The sequence below is a fragment of the Chinchilla lanigera genome, unplaced genomic scaffold, assembly GCF_000276665.1.
Source record: "Chinchilla lanigera isolate Chin_1 unplaced genomic scaffold, ChiLan1.0 scaffold00015, whole genome shotgun sequence".
NCBI lineage: Eukaryota > Metazoa > Chordata > Mammalia > Rodentia > Chinchillidae > Chinchilla > Chinchilla lanigera.
Genome location: NW_004955416.1, coordinates 8,560,144 through 8,580,333, shown reverse-complemented (window position 1 = coordinate 8,580,333; position 20,190 = coordinate 8,560,144). Strand labels below are relative to the sequence as shown.

The window sequence follows — 20,190 nt, the reverse complement described above, 5'->3', positions numbered from 1 at the left end:
ATTTAGTATTTAGGGTAGAACTGAGTAAAATTTTAATGCAATAATATATGTAAAATGCTTATTACAAGCCTAGTAAATAGCAAAAGCTCAATAAATGTTAGCTACTATTATAACTAAAATGATATTATTTCTATTATTTTTCAGAGACCCCTGCAGGGGGTCCAATCTCCTGCCAGGTGTCACTGTGCACAGTGGAAGAAAGAGCAAGAGACAAAATGGTGGGGTGGGAGGAGTCCAGGATGATCAGTTGTTTATGGGGAATAAATGGCCACGAGACAGCCAGAACCTCAGTATGTACTGAGGGAGGAAAATGGTGAGGGGACTATCGGATGACTCAGATGAGAGTGGTGGTGATCTGAAACTAACAGGATCTTGCCCTGCAGCATTTTTAGCCTTAGTAGGTGGGAGAGGGTGGCCCACTCCTCATGAGGTATTGAGAAATCTCAAGAGGATGACACCAATAATCCCAAGCCTCTGTTCACCCCTTAGGGAAGTATGGAAAACTAGCCATTGTGAATTTGTGGTCCCTAACAATTATTATTAGAAAAGTACCTGTTAGTTTAGAACTAAGTTCAGGCACAATGGTTCTAATGAGCATGCTTCATGAAAATGCTGAATGGCACAAGTACGTAATAGTTGGGAAAAAGAGGAATCTGAAAAACAAAATGCCAAGATCAAGAACTTAGGTATTATAATTTTTAAAAATAAACTACCTTAGCCAGGTGCAGTGGTACATGTGTAAAATCTCAGCTACTCTGGAGGTTGAGGCAGGAGGATCACATAATTGAGGCCAGGCTTGGCAACCCAGAATGAATAAAAAGCAATGTTCAAATCCTGAAAACTAGAGTGGGAGGTGTAGCTCAGTGGTAGTTCACTTCCCCAGCATGCACAATGACTAGGTTAGATTCCAAGCACACCAAAAAAAAAAAAAAAAAGTAAAAAAAGCACTTAACCAAAGAAATTATCTTTTTGGGATTGCTCTAAAACAACATTTGACAAAGTGGGAGAGAAAAAAATAAAAATCAACCATATGGTTTCACAAAGTGTTCCAAGATCTTTGAGTAAATGTAAATCTCAACTATAAATGAAGGGGCAGGAGAGGGACAATATCTTCAGTCTCATTTAAGTTTTAAGGGGAGAGATGAGGTGTGTAAACTGAAGAGATCCAGTCTAAGAAAGAAAAAGAGAACATGTTTTATAAACTAGGAAAGCAACAAAAAGCATGACATTCTCTGTGCTAAGAAGAGAGGGAGTAAAGTTTACTCCCTACAAGTTTCAAGAAGAGATATCCATACTGTGAACTCATTCTTTTGAAGGTGTCCTTCAAAATCAGAGGAAAATAAAGTAGCCAATTAAAAAGCACCGTGGACTTACTGCTATCACTGCTAGGAAGAAGGAAAGATTAAGAAAATCCAGGTTATCAAGGCTTTCCTTTTAGAAACAGTCTACCCTGTGTCCCCCAGAGTGTACTTTCCTTTTTCCCCTCTTACTCAGCCCAAGCTTGCTCTACAGAGTCAGTTTCTCCCTCACTCTTCACTTTTACTTTTCCAAATAAACTTTGCTACCGTTAACCCAAGAGACATACCATTAGATTAAAAAAAAAAAATCCCATACTTTTCTACTGTAAATTTGTACTTTCACATAATACTAGCCCGCTGTACTTCTCAGTAGCTGCACCTGGGGGGTATAGGAAGCAATCTTTGTGTTTATCCACTTGGTATGACAAATGGCACTTGAGCAAAAGTGTCAAACCAGGATTTTTACCCACATTTATGTTCCCTCTGACAGGTTTTGCATAAGTTTGCCTGAGCATCACGGAGGGCAGGGGGGAATACACCCCCATCATTCTTCTGCTATGCAAATATAGCAGAAGAATATCTACCATAAAGGAATGTGGATTTCTTTTGATTTTTCTGGTAGAAGTAGCCCTACTCAGTACAATGGCACATGAAAAATCAGATTTGCAAGTTTGGGAGGAGGTCAAAAGTGAAACATCAGATCATTCATGCATGGATGATGAAGATGATAATGACCATGATGCTGGCCATGTGAGTCAAAGTTCCTGTGAAGGTGAAATGGAACAAGAGTCAACCAATATAGACACAGGGAATGCAGACGCTGTGATTTAGATGACAAAGAAAGCAGCAATATGAGTATATGTCTGACTAGCAGAAATGGTACAAAATGGTCACGCAGCCAAATGGAACAACCCAATGTTAGAACTAGGTCCAAAAACATAGTGAGGGTCTCAGCAGGGGTGAAACCTATGGAACGGAATGCCAGTACTGCCATTCAATTTTGGAGATTGTTTGCAACACACAAAATGCTACAAGATGTCCTGAAATACACACATGCTGAAATACAAGTAAAATGTTCTGTAGGCATCAATAGCCATACTCAAAAACATATTTATTATGACACCTGACTAGCTGAACTGAAAGCCTTCATAGGTCTGCTGTACTTGGCAGGTTTTCCATTGGTAATCACAGGAATGTGAAAGATTTAGGGAAAGCCCATAGGGTGTGGGCTTCAGGTCTGCAGAATGACAATGACACTAAGGACATCTGGTTTCCTTCAAAACTGCCTAAGGTTTGATGACAAAACCACCACCAAGAAAGAAAAAGAACTGATCATCTGGCTGCTATCCATGCACTCATTGTTGGAGAGATTTGTGAGTAACTGTCAAACAATTTACACACCACCTGAATACAGGACTACTGAGGAATATATTGTAGCCTTTCATGGTCACTGTAGCTTCAGCCAGTGTATTCCCCCAAAATCTTCAAAATATGGCATAAAAAAATTATGTCCTTGTAGATGCAAAGACCTTTTATTGCTTTCAATCTAGAAATTTATCCTGGAACTCAGCTACCTTATCATCCTTATTGTACAATGATACGCCAAATGATGATGTGAACAGACTTGTTGCTCCCATCTCCCAAACTAATCAGAATGTGACATTCAACAACTGGTTCACCAGTTTCCAACTGATGTGACATTTGCTAACAAAGCACAAGTTGACCAGCATAGGAACTGTCTGCAGGAACAAAGCAAAATTCCAAATGAAATGTTATAATTTAAAAACAGAGAACTGTATGGTACATTATTTGGATTTCAGAAAGAAGTAACATTGGCATCTTACTTGGGAGGCTGAGGCATGTGTTAGTCTCAGGCCTGCCTGAACTACATAGCAAAACCCTATCTCAAAAAAACACTGATAAACAACAATCCAACCCTAAAAGCTTACATTGCCCAGGCTGGCTGTCATAGTTAGTTACTCCCCGTCACAATGTACTTTTTTTTTTTTTTAATTTTGAGAGGTAAAAGAAGTTATGGCAAAATCAATGAACACAGTAGTAAACACTCAAGAAGGTGGGCAGGGCTCTTTCTATGCATCTGTTGAGCGCTGCTATGAAAAGGAAGCTGGCAGGATCCTGGCCTCTCTGCATTAAACAATGGAGGCCATATGAATGTGATGTATAACATACCCTACTGAAAACACAGTAGCTTTTTTCCCTATACAACACTGTAGTCTGAACATAAAGACCTAGTTACTGTGAGGACAACAGCAGGTCAGACTATGTCCTCAGAGAAGCTTAGTTTAAAAAAACATGGCCCCAAATTTCAAGACCTGAACGTTTTACAAAGGGCAGTGCTTATAGTCATAAGCCTAACCTGAGATTCTAGGGGTTCATGGGGAGCTTATGGAGATCAGGATAAAGCCCAATTGCTACCTATGTTTTTCATTAGCGAAGAAATAAAAACACACAGGTGGCAAATGGAAGAAAGAAGTGAAGTCAGAAAAACACTAATCATTAAAATCATTAAAAATACTGGCAAGAAGTAACATGGTAACTCAAACTGATCCAACAGAACTTGCTCTGAAATGCAGAAGGAGAGAAGAAAAAGAAACTTGGAAAGCAGCAGTGCTATTAGACTCTGAAGTGAGTGAGCTGAAGTAGAGGAGGAAAGGCTCAACAAGGTATCTCAGAGCCTGAAGAAGCTGGGCTATTTCTAGACACAAAGGAAGAGGATTTTGGGGGTCCAAGGAGAAAAGAATTCCCACTCTCCAGTGAGAATCACTTTGAAGGCTGAGGGCAGCTGCAGGCACCGGAAGGAGAATGAAATGGAGATCAAACAAAACCAGGAGGACGCTGAGGATTTTCATGGCATACCACCTGTTCTAAGGCTCTCAGGACACTTCACAAGCATTGATGCAAGAACACAGCACAGAGAGCAAACTCAGTGAGAACCTGACCGAGGTCACTCACATAGGCAGGTAAGAGGCAGCGCTGCTGGCTGCAGGGGCCTCTGCTCTTGGTTATCTGTCTTAGACGGACAGCCCAGAGAGTTTATATCTAAAAAGCTGTTGGTTCCTGAGACCCAAGGGAAATATAGTAAAATGGTGACTGGCCTGGCCTGAGTCCAGTTCCTTACTCTTGATCACAGGGGAAAATCCTGCTCATCTGCCTTTAAGGCAATGATTAGGTCCTCAGATCTGACCACACAACAATGCAGTTCTTTCAAGTCAATCACTGACAAAGCAGTTTACAGAGCCATCAGTCTAGAAGTCTAAGTAGAGATAAAGACTACTCAAGGAAAAGACTAGACTTGCTAGGCTAGCTTGATATACTTTCTTTCTTCTTTTCTTTTTTGGTTTTTGAGGCAGGGTCTCATTATGTAGTTCAGGCTGGCCTTGAACTCACAGTGATCCTCCCACCTCAGCCTCCCCAGTGCTGGGATTACAGGTATGCACCAATATGCCCAGCTTGATATACTTGAAGTCTCAGTGAAGACTTAAGCACAAAGAAAACAGATTTCAGAGTCCTAGCATCTAGGCCAGGGGTTCATAACCAGCAGTAGGCCTCTGATGAACTTTAATACAGTATTACACAACTACCAAATGCTACCCGCAGAGATTTTGATTCCATACTTCTAGGATGGAACCCAGGAATATATGCTTTTTAAATGTTGCCTGGATATTCTAATGCCTCACTGCCTGCCCCTTAATCACTCTCCCAATTCCATAGCCATTAAGCTAGAACTAATAACCACAAATGCTTTCAAAATGGATATGTTTCTCCCTACCAAATAGGTAGATCAAAGAGTTTCAATACTACTATCTGGGCTCAAACACTAAGCAAAAGCTGAAATTAGATTACTGCCTTTCTCCTCCACAGAATCCACCCACACAAACTCTTTGTAAAGCCATATATTAAAAGGCTTAAAGCACTGCCATATAATCAAACAGGAAAAAAAAAGGGGAGAAGAATTAGATTTGCAATCATAAAAACAAACCAGAAGAAAGTCACCCACTGTTTTCAGAAGGGATAATACAAAACCCAGATTAGCCTAACAGCTATTAAGGAAGAGGAAGATTTCAAAACCTTCTTCACTTAACTGTTTCAAAATCTAACAACCCCCCAGAACAGGCGATCCTTTTGTATCCCTAAGTTAAATCTTGCCTGCTCAGCTTCAGCCCATTTCTGTACTTTGTTAAAACAGATAAACAACCCAGCTCACTCCACATAAAAGTCTTTCAGAAACTTTAGCAAAAAAGGGGGCGGGTTCGCTATCAAGAGCATACATTTTCTTCTTAAAGAAAGAACTGCCTTTTGTAAGAATCTTTTTATGTCTTATACTCTGAGTAACTACTTTAAAAATAATGATATACAATGTAACAACTGTTGTTATTTTATTATGTGATTATGAAATTTAGGGTTTCTTTCATAAAATAATTTTTTAAAAAAAGAAAACAGCCTCAACCAAGATGAGAGGCAGGAACTGACATTTGAACTTGAAGGGCATTTATAAGCGATAACTTTGAGTTACACTTCTTTAAGACTCAGCAGATCTGGAATAAAACCTCCTATCACTCTTTTCTAATTACTCCCCTGCAGATTCCCCTCCCTTGGAAAAAGCTTAATAAAAATAGCTGCTCTCATCAACTCTCCCTGTAGTAATTTAAATCTCTACCGCTACTGGCTCTCTCCCTTCAGCTTTTAACCATACATTTAACTAGCTCTCTCCTGAGTCAAAAAGTCTTCAATGAGCAGTCCAAGGTGCATTCACTTCCCTTCTCCTTTAAATACTCTGCTTCTAAAAAGGCTGTATCTCTACTTCTTTTTCCTTTTTTGAGACAGGCTCTCGCTATGTAGTTCAGGTTGGCCTTGGACTCACTGTGTAGTCCAGGCCAGCCTTGTACCGGAGGAAATCCTTCTGCCTCAGCCTCCCCAAGTGCTGGGATTAAAGGTATAATCCAGCTACTTCTTTTTCATCATGTTATTCCTACTTTTGATTTCTCTTCCAAAAAGGTCACAAACTCCTAATCATTTCTTACTCTTCTGGACTTCCAAGTTTACTCCCACTATATCAGACACCTTTAAATCATTCTATTTCACTTACCCCTTTAATATTTACTGCATACGTCATGCTGTCCTTTATATCACATTGTGAAATAAAAAATATGAATCCTCCCCTTAGGAAATGAAGATATACATGAAAGAACAGTTATGTATTAGTTTCAAAGTAGTAATGCTAGTCCAAGAAGGCTCTGTGACCAAAAATCATGGCGTGGATCTAGTAGTAAGTGTAGAATTTTGATAAAAAGGAAGAGGAAGTCAACCTTAGAATAGTGTGATTCCAGGCAGGAGCAATCTGAGGTAAGAGCTGCATAAAGGTCCTCTAACACTTCCTTCTTTACCCCCTTCCCCAGCCAAGGCACGTCTTTTTGTCTTCAAATTTTATTTCAGAATTGGCTAGCCGTGAAGCATGAGTTTCTATTATCGTGATTACCCACAGCCCCATATATTAAAGCAATTCATGGAGCCTAATAGACCAGGACCCATATTGGTTATCACAAGGCAGGCTTTTAGAATAATCTTAAGTAGACAGCCTTCACTACTAAGGAGTCTGGGAAGTTAGGCATCTCTAGGGCCCAAGGTCCACAAAGAAAGCTATCCCTGTTGGGTGTTAAAGATAAGCACTATTGCTCTGTCACACCATTCAAGGGTCATCCAACTCCTGCTAAATATTTTGTTCAAACATAGCTTTAGAACAGACAAAGCCTTTTAAAGCAGCGCGAAGGACTGACACCCTGTGTGAAACAGGGATGTTTAATGGTGCTACCAAAGATGCCCCCCTTTGCACTGTTTTCCTAGAGCTCTCTCCTCTTATCCCAGGACTCACAGCTCACACATCCCTTCCTCTGTGAAGTCTTTCCTATTCCCCTAAACTGAGGCCTCTTCCCTGCGCGTCCGTTAATAACTTAATGCATAACTTTTTATACTTGTAGAACAGCACTTATCACACCATGGTGTAATTATTTGTTTACATGTCTGCCTAGCCACAGGCTCTTTGATGGCAAGAATGTTTTATTCATCACTGATTCCACACTTAATAGGCACTCAATAAACACTTGTTGAATATATTAATGAAGTTAATGGGAAGTTTTAAAGAATGGAGATGGCACACCAAAATTACAGTAAATATTCACAATGAAGACTAAACTCCATCACATATTTTTATTATGTATACCATTCATGGCCAGAAAAAAGCCCAGAGATGTGAGATTGTTTTAACAGTGCTGGGCACTGACAAATTACCAGCAAAGAATATGAACATCTGCAGTACTAAGAATAAGTAAAAATTATCGTATCTATGATATTTTCTAATTTGGGGCTCATTCTCCTGCTTTTAGCATAGGTACAGTTAGTAATAAGAATCCCTTAAAAGCCAGGCATGATGGTGCACACCTGCAGTCCCAATACTCTGGAGGCTGAGGCAAGAGGATCACTTGAGGCCAGGAGTTAAAGAACCGCCTAGACAATGCAGTGGGCCTCATATTTAAAAAAAAAAAAAAAAAGTTCTAAGGTTCTAAAAAAGAGCACTATCTCTACCACCATGGAACCTTCTAGCAAATTTTGATTCAATACAATTCCCGCTGAAATATACAGGAAAGCTGTTCACCTTCTTTTTTTTTTTTTTTGGTTTTGTTTTTGGTTTTTTTTTTCCCCCGTACTGGGAATCGAACTCACAACCTTGCGCTTGCCGGGCAGGTGCTGTGCCGCTGAGTTAAATCCCCAGCCCCACTGTTCACCTTCTTAATAAATCCAGTTAAGATTCTGTTATGGGACAGAGATCTGAATTAAGTCCTCCCAGAACCCTGTCACAATGTACATTAGCACTCTAAATCATTCCTCACTACGGTTACTCATCTCTAAAGAGTCCCAGGCAAGGCAATAAAATGGTGCTGTCTCAAGTGACGCTCCCTTAGCATTCCTGTACCACACAAAGCCACTGTGTTTACAGACTACTATTAAAACACAAAATTTCATCTGATCCTATGGGAACAAAGCCCTGCATTCCCTCAAGGGATTAAATAAATTTAGTCCACTACTATATTTCCAAAGTTGTGGGGCCCAACAAAGTTGCATAAAGCATAAGGTCCAAAACCCAGCCAGGTAAAGGAATGAGAAAGGATTCTTGTGCCTGAGAGGAGCATCTGCTGCTGCGAAGGATGTAGCTCTTGACATACAGTGAATGGGATAGGGGCTGTTCAAGGGCAACCCAGGAGAACTGCTTTCCTGGCACACATGGGTCCTTGCATGTTATCATTCCTAAGAAGTCAAGAAGCTCCAGTTAAACTAATTTAGGTTTCCTAAAGAAACAAATCCGTTTTGACTCCAGGCAAGAACAATTAGCTGGCCAATATCTCAGACAGGGCTCTTCGGCATATTTCTTTCTGCTTCTACAGTCTTACATAACTCCAGCTGTTATTTTAACAACTGGATCCACATTAGTCACAGCTTAGTCCTTCACAGGTATTTGGTCTCATTATCTTCTTCCAAGAAGAGAAACTGAGTCATCACATATCAACTGGCTTCCTCAAGCACACTCTTGGTTTGTAGTGAGGTCACAGTTGAACTCGGGCTGCCTTCCCCCATTCACCTTCCGCGTGAACCTCGGCAACCCTGCTGCTCTTTTTCTCTCAACCTAAAAACAAGCCACTGCCTCCTCGAGGAGAGATAAGCATATTTGATCTTTTACAGCCAAGAGCTCTCTTCTTTCCCGAGAAAGAGGAAGGTGAAAGAGTAACACGAAGCAGAAAAGGATAGGGATGGAATGAGGTGGCGCTAACACTAGGACTCACCTTGGAGCTGAGGTCCTCTCGCCGGTTTCCTGCCTTACTCCTGCGTAGTTTGATGGATGGGGATCGCAGCAGGTTCTTAATCCGGCTGGTAATGGTTGATCCTTCCACAGCCATCACGATAAGCAGCCCCTTGGGACAGTCCTTTAAGCGGTCTTGGGTTCAAGAATGGCACTTCCTTCCCACTCCACAGGGCCTTCCAATCCACCCTTTCACTGGCCTGCGATGGCAGAGGCCACCTTAGCATCACAGTAGGTGTTTCGTACCTATCTGAGTCTGCAGCTTTGACCTCTAGGTATTGCTCTCTCTTTCTCCCTCATCCTTTCAAGTCTTGAGAGTTTTCTTACAATGTGGGAAGGCCAGATCAGTGAAAAAGGTGGAGAGAATCCTGAGCCATAGGGAAAAATTCTGAGCCGCAAAGAAATGCCAGGCCCACGCCTCTAAGAGGCGTTTAACTAGAGATGGGATGGGCTGTAGTAGGGGTGGTGGCCAGTCTGGTCCCCGTTAACGCTCAACTGTTTCCATGGCAACTGCGGTGTCCCAGGGACGAGGCTTCGGAGGCCACCTGAGAAGGTCCCAGGGGGACCGCGGGGATTCGGTGCGGCGGCTCGCTACGGCCCAGCAGCCTGTTCTACCACGGGAGCCTCCCTCCCCCACCCCCGACCCTCAGAAGCTCGCTCTCTGCCCTCCACACCTGCCTGGATCTTTCTCTTCCACCCGCCCAGAAGCCCCTGCTACTCGTCAGCGCCCCCGCTCGGGCCCAGCCTCACCAGCCCCGGGGCACGAGGGCTGCCTGGCTCACAGCGCCCTCAGGCATAGCGCTGGGCGATTTCAGCTCCGCCGCGGCAGCACCGACAGCAGCCGCTGCAGCTATGGTGGCACGAGCGGCTCAAAACGCGAACTAGAGCCTGGGCCAAGCTACGGGCTGGATAGGCGGAGCCGACGCGAGGGGGTGCGGTCTGCAGCCAGGAGGTCGTTTCCCGAGTGGACAAGCGAAGCCTACGGAGGCGGAGCCAACGCATGGGCCTAGGAAGCTGAAGATTTAGATTCCAGAACTACGGGTTGGGCACGGTATAATTGTGGGTACCGCTCTTAGAAGAAGGTCAAGAGAAGACAGCTTCAAATTGAGAGAACCAGACCTTTTATGGTATTTTCAGGCCTGGTCCCCCGAAGAACCGCACTTCCCAGAACCCCAAAATGATAGCCACGCCTCCAGAATTAAGGTTGGCATTTGATAGTCCCGAGGGACGGTAGTTGAAACTAACTCCTAGCGCAGAAGTACAAGGTTGAGATACTACCAAAGCTCTGCTCCGATCCACCCCAAGCGCTGGAATTTAAAGCGTTTGGGTTTGGAGGAGTTTCTGATCCCCACCGGCCTAGCACTGACCCAGGTGGAAAGGTTTCTTTAGCGTAACCCAATTCAAATGCTAAACAACGGTCTTTTGAGTTGGGTAATCTATCTGGTTTTGATGGAAGAAAGGGGAGACCGAATCCCGGACTGCAGCTTTAGAGAGCGGGAAGGGAAACGCGCCTAAGGGTTATACTATATGTTTCATGGTTTCTTCAGCCTCCAAAGTCCTAGAACGCGCTAAATTCACTAGGACTTTGTTACTAACGACCTTTCCTCGGTCTTGTGAATTGTTACTTGTGAATACTTTTCCCTTATGGCTGATACTTTCCGAGGTCACTGGAAAGCTTGCTGGGACTAGATTCGGTGATAGTTTTTCTAGCTTGCAGGGGCGGGGGAATATGTGGAAAATACAGTATTATATATTTCACACATACGTAAACAGCTCCAGGATTTTTTCACCTGGAGAATACTTAAAGATATTACATTATGAAAAGGTTCGCCTAAGTCAAAAGACTTGGCCTTCAGAAGAACAGTATATATATACTGTTGCTGTCTCACCGTATCCACACCTTTGTGATCCCTGAGATGATACGTCCAGAAGAGACAAGAGCCAACAAATGACTGTGGGTAGACTGTGCACAGCCCAATGACAAAAGAGCATCGTGTGTACTACAATTATGTATTAAAAACAAGACTAATAAAGCTCACAGTTTGACATGGACATCAAGGATGCCACATCCTGGAACACCAGGGGACAGTAATTACCAAAGGCATAAAAGGCTTCCTTAACCTCAACCATGCATTGCCGATCTGATGAAATTAAAATTGGATTTTCAAATTCCCCAAATATGGAAGGACATAAGGGCCATTAGCCATAATCCTAGAAGCAGATGACTAACTCCTTTAACCTTTTGTGTGATTTGACTCTTCACAGAAACCAACACTGCTATAAATGGTGCCACCTGGTGTCCTTGTGCAGGTCATTTCTGTGTCAACTGTTTTCTTACCTAACCACTCTTGGCCAGGTTTACTGTGTCATTGGTCATTTCTTGTGCAAAGCTAATGTTCCCCAAATTAGTCTTCTCTGAAGCTAAAGCTACACTGGCAAATCTAAATAAACTCCTGCTTTCCTTGTCTGCAATGAAGAACTTGAGAATGGTATAATGAAATTTCAATCTGGAATCTGGGTATTTCCAGCCCAAGGCCAAAAAGACACATTTTAAATTCTTCCCAATCTAGGCCAGTCTTGTCTAGGTACCACACTGCCTTTGAGATTGCCAATGTGAGAATAGGGCCAGTGATGGAGACTCTTTTTTTTTTTTTTGTCTTTTTCAGACAGGGTCTTGCTCTGCAGTTCAGGCTGGCCTTGAGCTCACTCTGTAGCCTAGGCTAGTCTCGAACTCACAACGATCCTCCTGCCTCAGCCTCCCGAGTGCTGGGATTACAGGCGTGCGCCATCACGCCCGGCCAATGGAGACTCTTTTAGAGCTTTCAATGACACAAACTGCCTGCTGTGGCACACATGCCACACTCTATAGACTGTTTCACACGCTGTGAATTCCTCAGAAAACAAGTCTAGGTCCACTGCAAAGTGTTACTCTCTTTGCTCCAATACTTGCTACCCGACTCTTATGTGTTGCATCTCCATACACTATGTTTTAGTCTGCTTATGTCTTAAACATGTATACATGGTTTACCAGATTTTGAAACAACTGTCAGTAACAGGTATTACACATTTGTCTTATTTAGCATTATGCTTATTAGATTTTTTTTTTTTCAATACTAGGGATCAAACGTAAGGGCCCTCATCACTGAGCTACATTCCCAGCCCTTTTTATCTTTTAAAATTTTCAGATAGCATCTCAATAAGGTCAAACTTCCAATCTTCCTGCCTCAGTCTCCTGAAATTACAGGCACTGTAGGCCTGTGCCACAGCACCCAGTTTGGATCAAATTTCTTAAATAGCCTTAGGCAAATAAGGGGCAGTTACAAGAACCTAGAAAACTAATAGGCCAGATTAAATGTTTGCTCATCAATTCAAGTATTTATTGAGCACCTTTACATGCAAGGCACTGTAATTCAGCTGAGCCAATGACTGCAGTTGGAAACAAGATAAATCTCAAGGCAAAGCTTCCAAGACTGCTTTCCTAGTTAACAAAAGTTTCTGCTACTAGCAGGATTTTACAATGATAGAACTTAATTTTGTCTCAAAACTTCCAACTCATCTTCCAATACTTAGCCCCCTCATGTTCTCCACACACAGTTCCATCACTATTAACACTTTCGTGCCTTGTACGGCAGTTCCATCCTATTTAACACACTAGTTATATCTTAGTTTAAAAGTTGTATATATCCAATTATTTTCCTTTACTCCAAATATACATTTTAACTGGTTTTCAACTGACCATAGGTCTGATTGCCTCATTTTTTTATGAATTCATGTCCATATGAAATTTAATACCACAGTACAATGGTATGAGAGTCTTGATACCCTTATAGGACTATTCAAAACTAATTCTGCACAGGAAATGTATCAATTCTTGGTTATTAGTCATTCTCCATAAAAAATGTGATGATGTGCTACTGTGTGACTTTAATTCTGAGAGAAACAAAGAGATCACTTTTCTAGATACTTCTTCAAAGTATGTTTACCTCTCAATTCACCTCAGCCCATTCTAAGTATATGTCAACCAGTTATAGCCATAATGAACTATACACTACCATACCACAGCAAAAATAATATATAGGTTGTCTGCCTTTGTCTTGTGTTCAAAATATTTTCAAATCTATTACAGAAAAGGCCTTACACCAGGCATTTCATCCATAAATCTGGAAAAAAAAAAAACCCAACACACTGCATTTGCTATAAAATTATACAAATGAACAGCATGTGTGAAGCTTATATAACTGAACTTGATTTGTTAGCGACCTTAGATTAGCAGTACTTCAATGTCAAAAGGACTCCTTTAGTAAAACTGTGTAAATTATGTACAAAACTATGTAAATTATGAAAGCAGTTAACCTCTTGCCTTAAGAACACCTATTTTCTTAGCCACTAAGATTGTGTTTATGTCCTATTATTCCCTAAGATAGCAGATAAATTGCCTTGCACACAGTGGTACCATGAAGCTAACTTTCACTGTAGAGTGACTTCTAAAACAAATACATGTCAAGTGGTACACAATTTTGAAGCCTCTCTGGTAAGACATTCCACAAGGACTAGAAGACTAAAAACCTCCCCAAAATGGCATGTCAGATACTTTGAGAATGGGAATGAATTCCTATGATAAAATTTCAAAAGCACCCTCTCTCAAGTGTGTCTCAGGGCATTAACAATTCTCTACTCCAACTTTGCAAAAATCTTCCAACAGCAAGTCCTGCTTCAATTAGTACACCTGATTTATTTCAATCACCAAACAACTTCTGTTCTTGTTTCTAAAAAAATAGTCACTTTCAAAAGCAGAAAAGGAAAGATATATATTTAATATATAAAAGAAAATGCTAAATCTGACATAATTATATTCTTAAAAACATTCCATTTATTTACAGATGTATAAAAAGGTGAATTATTGGTCTACTGAGATCATGCGTCTTTATAGAGTTAGGGTGAGTGCTGTCTTCCAGGTTTCTCAACTCTTCTTACTCAACTTCATCTTTCATTATCACACATGTAATTTTCATAGATCAGTTTCTTCTGGAGCAAGGTTAAAGGGTAGGAGTTTTTAGAGAGTCTAGATTTCTGTCAAGATTGCAGGATTGTTCTGAAGACTGAACCCTCCTCAAATTAGCCCTGATGACTCCTAGATCTGTCTTGAAAAACTTGGGGTGTAGATCTGTCTTGAAAAACTTATAAGTTGGGGTGTGTGTGGGGGGGGATGACATCTGCAGCCTTCCATGAACACCTGGAATACCTCATTTCCATCTCTGTACATCTTTATAAAGCATACCCAAGTGTTCAAGAAATGACCTGGAACTGTTTTCTTCTTAAAAAAGGGAAAGTGTTCAAAAGTGAGAATGGTCCTTCTTTTCCTGAGGATTATTCACTCCCTTGCCTGTTCCTTGGCCAATCCTCAAAAACCACAAGAGCCTTGGGAAGTCAGGGGGAAAGCAGAGAAGAGACAAGCAATAAAACAATGGGAAACTACTATACCTAGATTAAAGAACTGGCATCTCCAATGACTATGAGTAAGGGAGACAGGCGCTAAACTCCTTGGCTAAGGCATTGATAAAATCTGCTGGGTAAGGAGAAGAGACAAGGAGAAGTTGAGGAGCACTCTTTGAACTACTTCAAGCTTCCTCAGTAGAGAGGAAAGGTTAAGTGCCAATGAGCAGGACTAGAAAGGCAAGTAGCACAAAACCAACAAAGAATTTGCTCTCTCTGCATTTTGAGGAAGGATTCCTATTCTTTGAGACCAGGTGATGGCCAGAGTTCATGGAAAGGGAATCAGTCGTGGAAGTAGTAACTCACTGGCTAGATCCATTCCAAAGCTGGTCTCACAACCATGAAGATATGCTGAGTGGGACTTGGTTAAGGAAGGAGGGTACAGAAGAAACAGCATGACCTAGGCACAGCCCAGGCAGTGGAAGCTCTTGTGTTAGTGTTTTACAACACAAGCAAATCCTGTCAGTGTAGACAGAACAGGGGTTACATTCCAAAATATAATTATTTAAGAAAGGCAAAATGCAGCAGCTAAATCCCAGTCTATACATTTTCAGAATAGTGATTCTTGCCCCCAGGAGTTTCCAAGAGACCCCTCAAGTGCACCATGATTATTTACAAACTAGATAGGAAACTTTTCTATACTCAATACAAATCTCATCTTCTAGGTTGAAAACTTCAGCCTTTGAGAAATCTATGAAAACAACTATACAAAAATATAAATATCTTTATCTTTACAGGCTGTCAGTCCTTCATATCCTGACAGTCAATGAGTGAAAAAGCTCTACAGATCATTGAATCCATGATAGTAGATAAAAAATATATCTCATGATTCAAATACTGCCTTATTTCCCTGGTAGAGTGCCTACTATAACTTTTCTTTACAACCTGTGCAGGTAACAGTGAATGAAACCTTCAAGCACCGGGAGGCTGGTTTGATTTGGGAAACATCCAGCCCCACAATTTTTTATTTTGGCCACTGTCTCTGGTCTCAGGGAGGAGAATGCTTTTCATTTTAGTTATCTTGAGTAATGTGATTTGTGAAGGGGAAAGGGTCCCCTCCTTACCTACCTCCAAAGTATATATCACTGATAAGACATCCCTGGCAATAGGAAATTATCTTTCAACACCCACAAAGACAGTAAGGGAGAACTATGGTTTTTAGCATCTCAAAATAATCACCTTAATGATAATAAAGTTAAAAGATCCCTACTTCACCAAAAGGCTTGCATTTGGAATTCTGATTGAAAAGCTAAGGAAACAGAAGCTACTCAGGATATAAAAGAAGATAAAATTTTGCCAAATGACATAAAATCCTTCACTTTGGTATTTCACGGTACACATCCTGTATCTCAATCACTGAAATAACAACTTAAAATGATCTCTTCTGGATCCCTTTGCACAAATGCATCACATTCCTTAGATTTTAGATTTAACCAAACAGCTCTCAGCTATAGTTCAGTCCAAAGCAATTCCAAAGTCTAGCGCAGTTTTTTCTCTTGGGGAGTTGGGGCGGGGGATAGGTACCACTATGGAGCCAGAGTCTTGAATAAATTCCTTGGGTAAGGGGCACCTCGTGTTCAGTAATGGATCACATCTTCTTAGAGAGGATTTGAGGTCCCAGCACCACAAGTGAGGTAACGCATTTTAACATGATCAGAATTTCATATTATTTCTTATACCAGGGTTAGCACCCTACCCACTTTCTCTGTCATCTACTGCACCATCAAAGTCAAGGATCACAGTTCCATGACACAAACAAACGCCTGCAGAGAAAGGAGGTGAGGTTCAACTTCCCCTCACAGCCTGGTTTTCATCTAAGGAAAAACAAGTTCATTTCCCTGAAGAACGTGGTGAGACCCCAGAGTTGCCTAATTTAGCCATAATAGGTGCTAATGTAGGCATCACCTTGCTCTCCCGGCCTTCCTGGTCACTCCCAGTTAAGTTCATTTTATGTCCAACTGACCCAATTTTAGCAGCTACAGGTGCCAAACAAGGCATCACCTTGAGAGTCTGACCATCTGCATCGCTAGGAGGATTAGCTACTTTTAAACCTAAAGGTGCTAACTTTGGCATAGGCCTCCACAAAGTATCTGTGTTGCTATTCTCCAGTCCAGTCTTCATGTGTAGGATGGGAGGTGAGGACACACTTTCAGGTTCTGCAGGGAGACCAGAAGTACTCTTCCCTCCATCACTACATTTCCTGTGAGAAACAAATGAATCCTTTATCTCAGAGTCAATGACAATCTTAAGAACATCTGGCTCAGAGGCTGTCTCAACAAGTTGTTTTTCATTCTCAGAAAAGTCATCATCTTCCAAATGCAAAAGGAGGGGGCTGATGGAGTCACTCTCCCCTTGGTCATCAGGCATCTCTTTCAAATCTGTTCCCAAGTGGTCAACCTGGAAAGGTGCTCTGTTTCTAGGAGGAAGCTTACTGATAAAAGCCCGCTGAGGATCTCCTGGGAACTCTGTATCCATAGAGGTGGGTAGTTCTTCAGCAAGACTGACAGAGTCATCATTCAGCTGCTGATTAAGAAAGGCAATCTCATTGAGCAGTGAAGTGAGTGTCTCATCAGTATCATCATCATCTTCCATGTTAGTCAGTAGTTCGCTGGGATCAAGAGCTGCTTCCTCTATAGCTGATGCTACTTTCCTCAGTTCCATCTCTATGCTTGAGTCCTTGAGATCTTTCATCTTTAGTTTATGAAATGGAGATTCCTTTGATTTCAGTCTCTCTCCTCTTGATTCACCCTCCTTCCACTTATAGCGATTCCCTCTTACATCGCCTGAAATCTTTTTAGGTAAAAACTCTTGCGTTTCCCGCATACTGGGAGCATCAATTATTTGTGAAAAACCAGAATCTTTATTTGCCAGAAAAACTTGTGTTGGACCTAATGCCATTCTGCCATCTCTGTGATTTCCTCTAGAAGAGACTCTATCAGAATCCTCTGAATTATCTTCATTCCTGACAGTATCTTTCAGGTGGTCAGATGGCCTGGCATCAGGAACGTCATGAGGATATTTGCTGCCACCCATATCTACCAAACTTCCCTCTGCAGCCAAGGATGTCACATTAACAATTCGTGGCATCATAAATAAGTCATCATTTTCTGAAAAATAAAATTAAAAAAGAAAAATTCATTTAGATATACACCAGACATGACTATCCCCCTCCCCACACCAAATACACCAAAGGACCATCTTGAGATAGTAATAAAAATTCACTGATCTATTTTTGTCAAAAAGATGAAAGGAACAGTCAAATAAAACCCAACCAAAGACTCTGATATTCCATCATCAATAAAAGTTCCACTTAGCTGGTGTAGTGGTGCATACCATTATACCCAGCTCTTTTTTTTCACCCGGGAGACTGAGGCGGGAGGATTATCATGAGTTCAAGGCCATCCTGGGCCACATAGTGAGTCTGAGGCCATCCTGGGTTACATGGTATTTTCAAGGCCAGCCTCGACCGCACAGTGAGACCCTGTCTCAGAAAAGTTCCATTTAATATGAATTTTATAAAACTGCTCCCCAAGCTAATTCTACTCCAAGGGCAGAAATGTGACTGATTCTTGTTCACCCAATTGTTACTCTAAGGAGAAAATAAAGCCCTAGAGGTCGCATGGTAAGGGAAACAGAATAGTTGTCCAGATTGGACCGGGCAGCAGAAACAAGAACTGTTGTTGGCAGTGTCAATGAAGTAACTAGGACTTTAATGTTAGTAAGGATATTTTGTTACCTTAACAAAAATTTAGATGTCTAAGATTTAAATTATAAAATGAGACTTCCCTTTCAACTTTCCCTTTTAACTCCAGAAAGAGTGGTGCTCAAACTGAATCATGCTCATAAAGGAGAAATACACAACTTCTGAGTGTAATACAAAATTGATTAAATATTTGTCAACACCAAGAACTAACACAATAACCCCTCCACATCTTTTCACTTTGGAATCTTTATTTTTCTACTTAAAAATAACCAAAAAAGTTCTCAATCCCAAATAAAACACACCAACTTCATAGCACAGATCAGGCCAGATTCATTCTAAAAACACAATTACTGAAGCAAATGTCAACAGGAACAGGTACCTTTTAATCATTATTGAACACAAAGAGTGTTCTCTGTCACTGAGATACCAGGAATAACTTTCTTCACTACCCACAGAAGACAACATGACATACCTGATTGAGCCATACCACTGCTGACAACTTGAGGCTTCAGATCAGTTTCTAAGAGAGTGGGAGACACAGTTACCACTGGTCCTGAGAGCAGGGGACCTTTTAAGGTAAGTAATTGCCCTTGTGGAGTCATCACGAGGTTGGCAGAGGTGTGTGGAGTACTGGAAGGAGAGGTGTTTTCTACAAAGAAGATAAAAAGAATTACAGATAAAAGACTACACTTTCACTTAAAGACAAGAAATGTATGTCAAATTTAGAGAAACAAAATGTAGATTTTACTTTCTTGAAACACATTTAACTGAGTAATGGTTACCTGCCCAATGATTTTCCTAAGAGAGCAAATTTGTTGAAGAACACAGCTGCGAAAATATTTTTACAATGGGATAACATCTGATTATACATATATGGTCGTAATAGTGAAGCAGGATAAAGGATAATACAATTCTATTCCTAGGCTCCCTTTCCCATACACCTCTAACAAACTTTGTAGGCTTTAGTTTTGGTGGTCATTAAATTTCTTTCTAGCTGGGTGTGGTGGCACACACCTCTAATCCCAGCATTCGGGAGGCTGAGACAGGAGAATTGCTGAGTTTGAGGTCAGCCTATGCTACATAGTGAGTTCAAGGCCCGCCTGAACTACATAGCAAGACCCTATCTCAAAACAAAACAAAAAAACTAATTCAATGTTCTTTTTTAGAAGGTTTAGTATCCATGTGGTTTGATATAATAAACCAGATTTTCTTGTTCATATACTAGGAGTAAATAAGGATGCAAGTAATGTACATGTATCTATCGCTTTATTTCCAAAGTCAAGACAGAAGACCTTAAAGCCAATTTTCTTTGTTCCTTAACAGATCTGATGAGAAACAGAGCCTGATTCAAGGAAACTAAATTTTTCCTTTTTCTTTTTGGAACTGTCCTGCCATGGTCTATGTTGCAGGGCAGTTCCAAACTCTTAGGCTCAAGTGATCCTGCCTCAGCCTTCCATGTACCTGGGATTAAAGGCAATCACCATGGAAAACTCATAGTAAAAAAAATTTTCTTGAGACAGGGTCTCACTATATAGCTCAGGCCCGCCTTGGAACTCACTGAGATCCTCCTGCCTCAGCCTCCCAAGTGCTGGGATTACAGGCATGTGCCACCACACCAGGCTAAAATGAAAAATTTTCAATCTCAACCTATCAGAATTACAGGAAAATCACAATGTCATGTATAAAATCTGAAAAAATGGTAGCTCATAAACTTACTAAAAATATATCACTGTAGATGGCTACTAGAAGTAGGGCTTAATGTTAAATTACAATGACTAAGCTGGGCTGGGGATTTAGCTCAGCGGCAAAAGCGCCTGCCTGGCAAG

The 20,190-nt window shown here is 41.2% G+C and overlaps 2 protein-coding genes across 20 annotated transcripts in view; both read right to left on the bottom strand.

The window, feature by feature from the left end:
* Positions 1-9,650, bottom strand: part of Mapkbp1 (mitogen-activated protein kinase binding protein 1) — a 56,065-nt gene extending 46,415 nt beyond the window's left edge. For 6 of the 7 annotated variants that reach the window (XM_005381307.2, XM_005381306.2, XM_013512609.1 and 3 more), the window contains exon 1: positions 9,152-9,290. In XM_005381307.2, the coding sequence (XP_005381364.1) occupies positions 9,152-9,265 (114 nt within the window). In that variant the 5' untranslated portion in view covers positions 9,266-9,290. Of the gene's footprint in view, positions 1-9,151 lie in introns of all 7 variants that reach the window. The other variant, XM_005381303.2, reaches the window with a different exon arrangement.
* Positions 9,651-13,962: 4,312 nt separating this feature from the next.
* The window catches only part of Mga (MGA, MAX dimerization protein), a 150,136-nt gene continuing 143,908 nt past the window's right edge, over positions 13,963-20,190 (bottom strand). For all 13 annotated transcript variants that reach the window (XM_013512579.1, XM_013512576.1, XM_013512582.1 and 10 more), the window contains 2 exons: positions 18,837-19,013; positions 13,963-17,768 (listed from right to left, as the gene is read on the bottom strand). In XM_013512579.1, coding sequence (XP_013368033.1) covers positions 16,492-17,768; positions 18,837-19,013 — 1,454 coding nt within the window. In that variant the 3' untranslated portion in view covers positions 13,963-16,491. The remainder of the gene's footprint in view (positions 17,769-18,836; positions 19,014-20,190) is intronic.